Source organism: Heteronotia binoei, chromosome 16 (assembly GCF_032191835.1).
Source record: "Heteronotia binoei isolate CCM8104 ecotype False Entrance Well chromosome 16, APGP_CSIRO_Hbin_v1, whole genome shotgun sequence".
NCBI classification, from domain to species: Eukaryota; Metazoa; Chordata; class Lepidosauria; order Squamata; family Gekkonidae; genus Heteronotia; species Heteronotia binoei.
The window spans coordinates 52,865,042-52,877,934 of NC_083238.1; the positions used below are offsets into that span (position 1 = coordinate 52,865,042).

The 12,893-nt window shown below is 46.6% G+C and overlaps 1 protein-coding gene across 3 annotated transcripts in view; it reads left to right on the plus strand.

Moving 5' to 3' along the window:
* Positions 1-12,893, plus strand: part of GULP1 (GULP PTB domain containing engulfment adaptor 1) — a 307,489-nt gene that overhangs the window by 212,015 nt on the left and 82,581 nt on the right. For all 3 annotated transcript variants that reach the window (XM_060257245.1, XM_060257246.1, XM_060257247.1), the window contains exon 5: positions 12,303-12,374. In XM_060257245.1, coding sequence (XP_060113228.1) covers positions 12,303-12,374 — 72 coding nt within the window. The remainder of the gene's footprint in view (positions 1-12,302; positions 12,375-12,893) is intronic.

Sequence of the window (12,893 nt, forward strand, 5' to 3'; positions counted from 1 at the left end):
ACGCTCCAGCTCCAACCACAGAACCTCCGTCTTTGATGGGTTCAGCTTCAACCTGCTCTTCCTTAGCCAGCCCACCACGGCCTCCAAACCCTCAGCCAGAGTTGGTGGGACTGTAGCCGACCGGTCATCCAACAGCAAATATAGCTGGGTGTCATCTGCGTTTTGATGACATCCCAGCCCAAAGCTTTAAATGGTTTTAATGGTTTAAATGGTTTTAGATGTATTTAAATGGTATGAATATGAATATGTGTGTTTGATGTGTTGGTATGTTTTGTGGAAGAGCACCTCATTTCGTTGCTCTCTTTTTGTTGAGAACAATGACAATAAATTTATCTATCTATCTATCTATCTATCTATCTATCTATCTATCTATCTATCTATCTATCTATCTATCTATCTTATACCAGCTGGGCAAGGGGCGCATATAGACATTGAATAACATTGAGGAGAGGAGTGCCCCTTGAGAGCCAGTTTGGTGTAGTGGTTAAGTGCGCGGGCTCTTATCTGGGAGAACCAGGTTTGATTCTCTAGTTCTCCACTTGCACCTGCTGGAATGGCCTTGAGTCAGCCAAAGCTCTGGCAGAGGTTATCCTTGGAAGGGCAGCTGCTGGGAGAGCCCTCTCAGCCCCACCCAACTCACAGGGTGTCTGTTGTGGGGGGGGGGGAGGTAAAGGAGATGGTGAGCCACTCTGAGATTCTTTGGAGTGGAGGGTGGGATATAAATCCAATATCATCATCATCATCTTCTTCTTTGTGGAACCCCACATAAAAGGGGATATCTAGTGGACACATCCTCACCTTGCACCACCCTCTGTCCCCGACTGTGCAGAAAGAAGGAAAGCCATTGCAAGGGCACCCCACGTATCCCCACATCGGTGAGGCGGTGAGTCAACAATGCATAGTCAACTGTGTCAAACGCTGTTGTAAGATCTAACAATAACAACAGCACCAACCCACCTCGATCCAGCTGCTTACGGAGGTCATCCATTAGAGCGACCAGGGCAGTTTTAGTCCCATGGCCAGGGCAGAAACCAGACTGGAATGGGTCTAGTGCCGATGTGTCCTCCAGAAAGCCCTGAAGCTGCTCGGCCACCACTCTCTCCATTACCTTGCCCAGAAACGGCAAGTTTGAAACTGGGTGGTAATTGGCTGGATCTAAAGGATCCATTGATGGCTTTTTTAAGAGCGGTAAAACCACTGCTTCCTTGAGGCCCCCTGGAAAACACCCCTGTCTCTAGGGACAGGTTGATGATTCATAGGGCCCCGGATCCTCATTTAAAAAAAAAATTATAACTTCAGGAACTCGACCAAGGTAGCCCAGCATAAAAATAAAAACAAAGACCATCAGCTAGTAAAATATAATAGCCGTTAGAAGATCAACTCTTTAATTAAAAAGCCTGGGTGAACAGAAACATTTTAATCTGGTGCCTAAAAGAAAGCAATGTAGGTTCCAGGCGAGCCTCAAGGGAAAGGGCATTCCTCAGAGGAGGTGCCACCACTGAAAAAGCCCTGTCTGTGGTTGCCACCCACCATTAGGGTTGCCAGGTCCAATTCAAGAAATATCTACGGACTTTGAAGGTGGAGCCAGGATACATTGGAGGTGGAGCCAGGAGCAAGGGTGTGACAAGCATAATTGAACTCCAAAGGGCATTCTGGCCATCACATTTAAAGGGACTGTATACCTTTTAAACGCCTTCCCTCTTTTGGAAATAATGAAGGATGGAGACACCTTCTTTGGGGCTCATAGAATTGGACCCCGGGGTCCAATCTTTTTGGAACTTGGAGGGCCTTTTGAAGAGAGGCGCTGAATGCTATGTTGCAAATTTGGTGCATCTACCTCCAGTTCACTTACTGTATCAAGACTGGCAGGCAAGTCACGACGGAGCGACAGGACTTTATCCGCAAAAAACCTCTGAAACGCCTCTGAATCAATAGCCGAATTTCTGCACTATTTGAACCTCCCGGTGTGAGGGATGTTAATGATTGAATTAACCCTAAACAATTGAGCTTGGCATGAATCTGTAGATGCAATGGAGGCTGAGCAGAAATCCCTCTTCGCAGCCTTCGCCGCCATTTCATAGGCTTTCACATGTGTCGTGTGAGATGTTTGTGTTGCCTCGTCGCGAGGACGGTGCCAAACTCGCTCTAGTCGTCGGAGCTCCTGTTTCATCCCCCTGAGTTCTTCTGTATACCAGGGGGTGGAGTTCTAGCTCAGTTTTATAAGCTGTGACCTGCAGTGTAGCTAGGGGTGTGTTTTTTTGCTACATTAAATTGGTTCCAGCTATAAGCACAGTCCTGCTGGTTACCGGTTTAATTTTCCCCATTCAGATCAACGTGTGCATCGTTGATCGTTTTTTTGCTTTGCTGTCCTTTGCTAAGATACAAAATAGCATGGCTCTTTCCCTTTTGTAATTACACAAAAGTTTTGCAATTTAAAGCCATACTGTCAGGCCTCGGATTCAGCAGAAGCTCCCAGTAGCACAGCTCCTGAACCTTTCTGAGGGTTCCCCCTCCTCCTCCCCACCTACCCTGTCTATTGAATAGGAGGTGCAGCTGCATAACAATCCCTGGATGAGCTCCACCACCTGTTTTTCTACAAAACAACCCCTGCATACTGCATTTGGGGGGAGGGGCATCAAGTTGCAGCCAACTTAACGGTGACCTTCTCGGAGTTTCAAGGCAAGAGACCTTCAGAGGTGGTTCGGCATTGCCTGCCTCTGCAACGAACCCCGGACTTCCTTCCTTGGTGGTCTCCCATCCAAATGTTCATGGGTGGAATTCTAGCAGGAGCTCCTTTGCATATTAGGCCACACCCCCTGATTGTAGCCAATCCTCCAAGAGTTTACAAGGCTCTTTGTTGTAACCTCTTGGAGGATTGGCTACATCAGGGCCATGTGGCCTAATATGCAAAGGAGTTCCTGCTAGAATAATTCCACCCCTGTGTGTACCTCCAACTTGCCACTGCAAGAACACTGGTAAGAATCAGGGGGGGGTTGTTTTGTTTTGTTGTAGCAGGAACTCCTTTGCATATCCGGCCACACACCCCTGATGTAGCCAGTCCTCATGGATCTTGCCATAGGGCCTGCAGTAAGAGCCCTGTAAGCTCCAGAAGAACTGGCTACATCAGGGGGTGTGGCCTAATATGCAAAGGAGGCTCCTGCTAGAATTCTACCCCTATAGCCAATCCTCCAAGAGCTTACAGGGCTCTTCGTACAGGGCCTACTGTAAGCTCCAGGAAGATTGGCTACATCAGGGGTGTGTGGCCTAATATGCAAAGGAGTTCCTGCTACAAAAGAAAAAAACCTGGTAGGAATCATACAGTTGTGTAGCCTTCTGACTATTTTTTTACATCTGATCATAATACCCGTTCATTTAGCTGCAAGAGTGCATGAACAGGGCAGAAAATGAACTTGCTAAGTGAATGAGAAACATGATCACAGCTGGATGGGGTTTTTTTGGGGGGGAGGGTTTTAAGTAGGCTAGAGTCATTTGTTTCTTTCCTCAGTTCAGTCCAGCTGAGAAGAGCATCATTCCGTTATGGACTGGCCTAGTTTTAATCTCTGGAAAGATGGCTGAGAGCCAGCATGGTGGAGTGGTTAAGAGCGGCGGACTCTAATCTGGCGAACCAGGTTTGATTCCCACTTCTCCTCCACATGAGGCCTGCTGGGTGAGCTTGGGCCAATCACAGTTCTCTCAGAACTCTGTCAGCCCCACCTTGCCCCACAAGGTGCCTGTTGTGAAGAGAGGAAGAGAAAGGAGACTGTAAACTGCTTTGGGACTCCTTAGAGTAGACAAAAGTGGGGTATAAAAACCAATTCTCCTTCTTCTTATGGTAGACAGACAGATAGATCCATAGAGTGAGTAGGTAGGTAGGTAGATGATGATGAGAGAGAGAGAGAGAGAGAGATGGGTTATTTCATAGAAAAAAGATGCTAGAGCTCATTAGTGCAGCTCATTTACATAACACATTTGCATATGCCACACACCTGTGACATTGCAGGAAAGTGTACTAAATTATATCAGCTCAGCATCTACCTTAAAATTCTTCTTGACATAGAATTGTCATAATAAAATCTTCCTCCCATCATACACTCCCATCATACTTTTTAAATCACTTTCTCCTATGTAGCCACAGTGACATGATGAAGATTTCCATCTGTCATCTTTATTCGTTTTTGTTATTTTCCCTTTTTTTTGGTGGGGGAAAATATTAGAAAGTTTGTCGAATCTTAAAAGTACAGCAAAAAAAATTTAGGGGGGGTGGCTTGAGCAATGGTGCCCAAAAGCAAGTATTTGGGGTGGGAGGGAAGAGTAAGAAAGAAAGTACAATAAAATTTAGAGGTTCTGGAGCTGTGCTCCTGCCCAAAATGAGGGAGGGGTGGATAGGAAAAGTTAATGAGAGAGAGAGAGAGAGAAAATCATGTTTCTTTGGTGACGTATCCCAGAGTATAGCAAAGAATCTGCAATGCACATTTTCAGCCCGTGTTCCTAATGCTCCATTGATTTATCTTCCAGCTTTGGTTTCCAAGAAAAAGTGGCATTTCAAGAAGAACTCCACTTTTCTCCCCCCATTTCATTATTTTAGCTTTACAAGACTGGGGGCGTTCAAGCTTTCTTTCAGCTGTAAATCATCTCCCTCCTAACTTCTGTGATGAGAGAGAAAGAGGGAGCCCATGTATCAAGCGTGACAGCAGGTTTTCTGTGCAGTGTTCCAAAGGCTTCGGGTTATCAGGCTGGTTGGAGTCAGGAGATACCCTGTTTTTGTTCCAGGCTGGCTTGACCTTGTGCAATTCGTGGCCTTTTCTTTCAGCCGTCCCCAGTTCTTTCTCTCCATTATCTGCGAGGGTTTTACCTCTCTGCCAACTAACACTTTGCGCGTCTGCCAAAGTGTTCTCCAATCCATGAAAACAGTGTCCCACAATAACTGTTAGCCTTGAAGGTGTGTAGTTAGGTTTGTTGTTTCTGCTTCTGTGCTAAACACTGTGAGCATTCCATAATTCAGAGGCTTTTTAAAAAGTCTTTGTGAAATTTCAAGGATATTTTCATAAATTAGGAATAAGGAAAACGCTCTCTAGAATCTGAGTAGCATATCCTACAGTGCTCTCTACTGGAAGAGAAGGATTTATGTCACGTTTTGATAACTCGGGCTTAATTATTCCATAGCTGAGTCCAAGTTCAGCTAATTTTTTTTTAAAGGGAAAAAAAATCAATGTCAAGTAATTGGAAATTGATTTTGACCATTACTACGATAATTCTGCCTTTATTAGTGGGAAAAGACAGCATCTTTAAGCATGGTCATTTATTTTGCGCTGCCACCTGAGCCTTAACTACCTGTCCTATTTATTTATTTATTTGCTTGTTCGTTTTTGTTTTTTTTAAATTATATTTCCAGGAACTCGACCAAGGTAGCCCAGCATAAAAATAAAAACATAGACCATCGGCTAATAAAATAAAGTAGAAGATCAACTCTTTAATTAAAAAGCCCGGGTGAACAGAAACATTTTAATCTGGTGCCTAAAAGAAAGCAATGTAGGTGCCAGGCGAGCCTCAAGGGGTAGGGCATTCCTCAAAGGAGGTGCCACCACTGAAAAAACCCTGTCTGTGGTTGCCACCCACCTTTAGGGTTGCCAGGTCCAATTCAAGAAATATCTGCGGACTTTGGGGGTGGAGCCAGGATACATTGGAGGTGGAGCCAGGAGACATTGGGGGTGGAGCCAGGAGCAAGGGTGTGACAAGCATAATTGAACTCCAAAGGGCATTCTGGCCATCCCATTTAAAGGGACTGCACACCTTTTAAATGCCTTCCCTCTTTTGGAAATAATGAAGGATAGAGGCACCTCCTTTGGGCCTCATAGAATTGGACCCCAGGGTCCAATCTTTTTGGAACTTGGAGGGTCTTTTGAAGAGAGGCACTGAATGCTGTGTTGCAAATTTGGTGCATCTACCTCAAAAAACAGCCCCCCAGAGCTCTAGATACCCACAGATCTATTTTCCATTATACCCTATGGGAATTGGTCCCCATAGAGAATAATGGAGTGCCGAGCAGACATGACTAACCCCCCTGCCCCCGGCTTTCTGATGACCCTGAAGCACAGGGCAATTCCCTGTCCCTACCTGGGGATTGGCAACCCTATCCACCTTACCTCGGAAGGAGCATAGAGAGCAGGCCTGGCTGGCTGGATGATATGGGAAGAGAGGGTCCTTTCTCCATTCTGAAAAATAGAAAGCTAAAAGAAATGTGATGCAGCTGACCCTCCATGATGTACCTGTGTTTGCTGGTGTATCCTCTTGCCCCCTTCAAAGTTGCCACTGGAAGTAAATGCCAGTTTGGTGTAGTGATTAACTATGCAGACTCTTATATGGGAGAACCGGGTTTGATTCCGATGTCCAAATCATGCCCTCTGGCTCTTCCCCAAAGTATTCAATAATAAGTGCCCGGAGGAGGTGTACGATCATACTTTTAAAACTGGGCTCACTCCACCTAAGTCTTGTAAAGAACACTCACTCAGTGAGAAAATGCCTAAAAGCTGGCCAATCAGAAATCTCCCACGCTCAAAACCCCACTTTATTCAAGTTTGAGACATGGACCGATGCCCTACTAGCCTTACGCCGCTCTCACGCTCCTCTTCTCTGCGGGGCTTCCTTCGGATTTCCCACTCTCTGCCCCGGGGCTGCAACTCGCTTTGTCCTTTTCGCGCAGCAAACACAAACCGTTTTTAGAGGATCTTGTTTGCCACGCAAAAGAGGCGGAGCTAGTTGTAGCCCCAGAGCAGATAGTGTGAAATCCGACAGAATCCCCGCGGAGAAGAGGAGAGTGAGAGCAGCATAAGGCTAGTGGGGAATCAGTCATGGTGTTCATAGACAAGATTGCTGAACAAAAGAACTCCTGGATCGCCGGGCTTTTTTTTTTGTAGCAGAAACTCCTTTGCATATTAGGCCCCACACCTCTGATGTATAGAGGTGCCAAGTCCAATTCAAGAAATATCTGGGGACTTTGAGGGTGGAGCCAGGAGACTTTGGGGTGGAGCCAGGAGACATTGGGAGCAGAGCCAGGAGCAAGGGTGTGACAAGCATAATTGAACTCCAAGGGAGTTCTGGCCCTCACATTTAAAGGGACAGCACAGCTTTTTAAATGTCTTCCTTCCATAGGAAATAATGAAGGATAGGGGCACATTCTTTTTGGGCTTATAGAATTGGTTCCCCTGGTCCAATCGTTTTGAAACTTGGAGGGTACTTTGGGGAGAGGCTCTAGATACTATACTGAACATTTGGTGCCTCTACCTCAAAAAACAGCTCCCCCAGAGCCCCTGAAACCTCCAGATCAATTCCCCATTATGCCCTATGAGAATCGATCTCCACCTAGGGAATAATGAAGTGCCCAGCAGACATTTCCTTCCCTCCCCACCCCCCACCCCGTTTCTGGTGACTCTGAAGCGAGGGATTGGCCTCTCTACTCACGAGTTGCTGCCAGCCTCTTCAAAGTAACACAGACACACCATCCCAAGAGGAAGCCTTTCAATCAGAGACTGAAGCCTCCGGAGGTGGAAAGGCACATGGTCCTCTGGGGGCGGGGCTTCCCCCCGCCAGCCAGATGACTGGGGGTGGGAAGGAGCCTGGGAAAGCGGAAGAACCTCTACTGGGTCCTGGGGATTGGCAAGCCTACTGATGTAGCCAGTCCTCCAAGAGCTTACAGGGTTCTTGTTACAGGGCCTACTGTAAGCTCCAAGAGGATTGGCTACATCAGGGGTGGGTGGCTTAATATGCAAACGAGTTCCTGCTACAAAAAAAGCCCTTTGGGGCGCTATGATGCCCAGAGACTTCAGATGACTGTAAGAACTGCGATTAATTACTGTTTTCATGACAACGGTCATAAACAGTGACATCGTGATCATTTGACACCGAAATCCCATAATTCTTGAAACACATGCTACTTTTGTGTTCTGCTTTGTTAAGCTGTGTTAATCATTCTTGTGTGGTACAAGGTTTGTGAAGGCAATTAACTGTATCCAGTGGCTGGTTGGAAAGATGTGGGCAGTATTAAAAGTCCGTACATCCATCAGCTTATATTTTGCTCCAGAGAGTCCCAGCCCACTGACTTCTATCTCACATTGAGCTGTTGTTCTTGAGAGATTGTTTACGGGTGACTTTTCAAGGTGCATGTAATAAGCTGGTGGTTAATTGAGCAGTTGAGTACGATGCGAAGCCAACTTGCAAAAGTCATATTAGACCAGGGGTGGCCAAACTTGCTTAATAACGTAAGAGCCACATCGAATAAACAGAAGAAGTTTGTGAGCCACAAGAGAGGGAGGGAAGGAAGGAAGCAAGGAAGGAAAATAGATGGGGAGGTGGAAAGAAAGCAACTTTAACTTTAAATGCATTCTCCAAGCTGCCGGCTGGTTTGGCTCAAATTGATTTAAAGAAACAAATGCCTTCTCCAAGCTGGCCAATGGGGTGGGAGCTTCAAGAGCCACACAATATTATATGTGGAAAAGCCACCTGTGGCACCCGAGCCACAGTTTGGCCAACCCTGCTATCCAGCAGTTTCATGCGTTTGTGCTAATTAGGTTGTGCACATGCTTATCCTTTCCTTGTGCCTTTGCCACTCGCAACTGCACATGGAAGTGAAGCATTAAGGTTCTGATGGAAGTCAGAAGGGCTGCAAGCCAGTAAGAGTGTACCACTGAGTGCCTTTCAGTTTTCACCTTGATCCCGAGCATTTTCTGGCGCAACACCATGATTTATGATGTTGTGCTGTTGCTAAACTATGTGCCAGGACAGCGAGATTGAGGGTTGGGGTGTTAGTTTTGTGGTTCTCGAAGCGACAGCGCTGGAGAGCAGCCAGACCTCAGGCATGACCTGATTTTGCAAAGTTATTTTTAGAAAAATGCTGCGCTACAGTACATTTCGACATATTTGACACACATTAAACACAATAACTATGAGTACTGTACTGTTGACACAGCACGCTCTTTGACGTTGCAGTCCGATCCCTATACATGCCAACTGCTTTCCTGTATACCAGCAGAAACAATTGTCAACTAGTTTTCTAGACTGTGAGCTGTTTTATTGTGCTTCAGTGCTGCTAATTTCACCATTCTAATACTCTCTCAAACCCTTCCTAACCCGGTTCAGGTGAGTAGCCGTGTTGGTCTGAATCAAACTGAACAAAATTTGACTCCAGTGGCACCTTTAAGAGTTCACTTCTGGGTATAGACTTTTGTGTGCATGCACACTTCTTCAGATATACCGAACCAGACTTCTTCAAACCTTACATATAGTTAGATGGAGTGGGGCGGGGGGAGGTAGTTGCCTGGAAGAGCTAGTAAGAGTCAAGAAGCATCAGTCACTGAGTGCTAAGCAGGCTTCAGATTCAGCAAGAGCTCCTAGGAGCACAGCTCCTGAACCTTTCTGATGCCCCCCTTCTCCTCCCCACCTACCTACCTTGTCCATTGAATAGTAGATTCAGCTGCATAGCAATCCCTGGATTAGGAGAGCAGCCAGCCAGCCACCAGGGGCTTTGCCACACCCCCAGCAGCCCTCATTAACCCCCCGAGAAGCCGGCACCACCCTTTCTCCACTTCTTATGTGATTTTGGGCACCAGGTGGCTTGCTGGCTTTTTGACTGGGGGGAGGGCAGGAGAGCCCCAGGCGTCAGAGGCCTGCTTGGACTGGCTGGATCTCTAGCCAGCCCAAGCAGGCCTCACTCACCCAGGGCTCTCCTTTCTTGCATCGGGTTGCCTTTGGCTGGGGGGGGCATATGCTAATGAGTTATGCTAATGAGCTCCGCCACCTATTTTTCTACAAAACAACCCCCGGCGATAAGTGTCACTAAGATTGGATTAAAGCAGTTGGCAAAACCTGTGAACAGCAGCACATTAGCTTCCTAGCCAATCTGTTTTGCTAGGATTATGCCTTTATCTGTTAATATTTTGCCAGAGCTAGGCTTGCTATTTCAAGCAAATTGAATACCACCGCTTGCACAGGCGTAGGAACTGTTTTCGTATAATTCGGTAAGAAAAGCATCGGCTCGAAAAGGTAAACTAATTCCCAAATATTTCTAGTGCCACATCTGGTATCACTCCCCGGATTTTCTGTGCTCTATTTCAGACCCACCCCACACATGGCATAACCTGATTTTTATTTGGAGAGGGGGAGTTAAATAGTTTTAACCTGATCCGAACATAGGGTTCCCAAGTCCAATTCAAGAAATATCTGGGGACTTTGGGGATGAAGCCAGGAGACTTTGGGGGTGGAGCCAGGAGACATTGGGGGTGGAGCCAGGAACAAGGGTGTGACAAGCAGAATTGAACTCCAAGGGAGTTCTGGCCATCACATTTAAAGGGACAGCACACTTTTTAAAATGTCTTCCTTCCATAGGAAATAATGAAGACTAGGGGCACCTTCTTTAGGGGCTCATAGAATTGGATCCCCTGGTCCAATCGTTTTGAAACTTGGGGGGGGGGTACTTTGGGGAGAGGCACTAGATACTATACTGAACATTTGGTGCCTCTACCTCAAAAAACAGCTCCCGCAGAGCCCCCGAAACCTCCAGATCAATTCCCCATTATACCCTATGAGAATTGATCTCCACATAGGGAATAATGAAGTGCCCAGCAGACATTTCCCCCCACACCCCTGTTTTCTGGCACCTCTGAAGTGAGAGATTGGCATCTCTACTCACAGGTTGCAGCCAACTTCTTCCAAGTAACACAGACATCCCATCCCAAGAGGAAGCCTTTCCAATCGGAGACTGGAGCCTCTGGAGGGGGAAAAAAATCACATGGTGGCTTTGGGGGCGGGGCTTCCCTCCACCGGCCAGCTGACTGGGGGTGGGAAGGAGCCTGGGAAAGTGGAAGAACCCCCACTGGGACCTGGGGATTGGCAAGCCTATCCGGACGGCCCAGGCTAGCCTGGGTGGTTTCACACAGGAGATTTGGCCCAACCTAGCCCTGCCTTCCATTTGGATTAAAAGTGCCCCATCACACGAGCCCATCTGCCCTTCAAGCTGCACCCATTCTCACGCCTTTCCTCAGTGGATCCTTGGTAGAGCCGGGCTAGCAGTGTGAATGGGCAACCGCCGACTGCTGCCGGGATTCTGCCGCTTCAGCAGCAGCTGGGCTGATGCCCAGAAATGGTTCAAACTGTAGTGGATATTTTTGGAACGGGATGAAATCGTGTCCATTTCACAGTGTGAAACCAGCCATCAAATGTCAGAAGCTCAACAGGGTCAGCCTAGGCTTGTATTTGGATGGGACAATGCCAAGGAATACCAGGGTGGCTCTGCAAACCACCTCTGTTTGTCTCTAGTCTTGAAAACCCAGCAGGGGTGTCAAAATCATTTGTTACGAAGGGCCAGATCTGACATAAATGAGACCTTGTTGGGCTGAGCCATGTTGGGCCGGGCCATGTGTGGACTTATTTAAGATTAGGTAGCAGTTATAAACTTTATAAACGACACCGACAAACACAATTAAAGATTTTTAAAAAAATTAAAATAAATCATGTTTAAAATATTAGCATTTGTTGGTCTTAAAGGTGCTTTCTTCATATCTTTCTCCCATGCGATCCAGGGAACTGGGCAAAGGAATCTCTGGTTCTTTCCTTCCTTCCGCAGGGGACCAAGAAAGAGGGAGCCTCAGCCAAAAGAAGGAAGAGTGGCTTGGCTCAGTAGCGCCACTGTACGATTGAGAGAGCCTGGCAAAGTAGCTCTCAGCCAATGAAGAAAATAGAGGTTTTGCTCTGTAGCTCTTGTGCGATTGAGCAAGCCTGGCAAAGCAAGCTGTGATGCAGAAGGAAGCAAGAGAAAGGGAGAAGGAAGCAGATGGCAGCCAGTTGCTCGAGGCCTTGATAGGACCCCTCCGGTGGCCTGGTTCGGCCCTCAGGCCACATGTTTGACACCCCTGCCCTACGGGGTCTCCATAAGTCAGTTGTGACATGATGGCACTTCACACACACACAAAGTAGTTTTGTCAGCTGTCTTCCTAATTCCTCCATTCCTGTTATTATTATTATTATTTTTCCTAAAAAATTGCACCGTCACTTAGCAGTGGTTTAGAGTGACAGTTTATCTTAATTACAGAAATGAAGATTGGGCTACAGCAGCTGTAAAACACACTTTCAAATAAATGAAATATTTTCTTCCTTAATCTGAATTACAGTGTTTCTGTTTCTCCATTCTTAGCAATTCTGCAGAGATTTATCATTGGCAAATAAAATGCTGATTGGTTATTTTAAATGCATTAAAAAAAAAAAACACCTTAACTGGTTTTCATTCACTTTCTCACAAATTGCAATGTGTTTAGTTTCTTGGCAGCACAGAAGTGGAACAACCCAAAGGCACCGAAGTCGTGAGAGATGCCGTTAGGAAGCTGAAGGTAGGAAAGCCTTTCCAAATGTTGCAAAAGCAAAGCAAGCCACGGCTGATATTCTGGTAGCTTCATTAGCACGATTTTAATTAATTTTGGTTTTGTGATTTCAATCAATTGTGAACATATATGAACATAGGAAGCTGCCTTCTACTGAATCAGACCCTCGGTCCATCAAAGTCAGTATTGTCTCCTCAGACTGGCAGCAGCTCTCCAGGGTCTCAAGCTGAGGTTTTTCACGCCTATTTGCCTGGACCCTTTTGAGTTGGTGATGTCGGGGATTGAACCTGGGACCTTCTGCTTACCTTCTGCTTAACATTGAGCCACCGTCCCTCCCTTGTGTTTTCATCACAAGATGATTTAGTATAAGACTCTGGGCTTTGCTTCAGTATGTAAAACTAATACCAACCGGAATAGGGTTGCCAGACCCCCACCAAACCCCTGCTTTTGCAGGGTGCTTCCCCACCTCCGGCCAGCATCAAGAAATCCCACCCTCAACTCGCCCCAAAAGCAATGTGATGATATCAC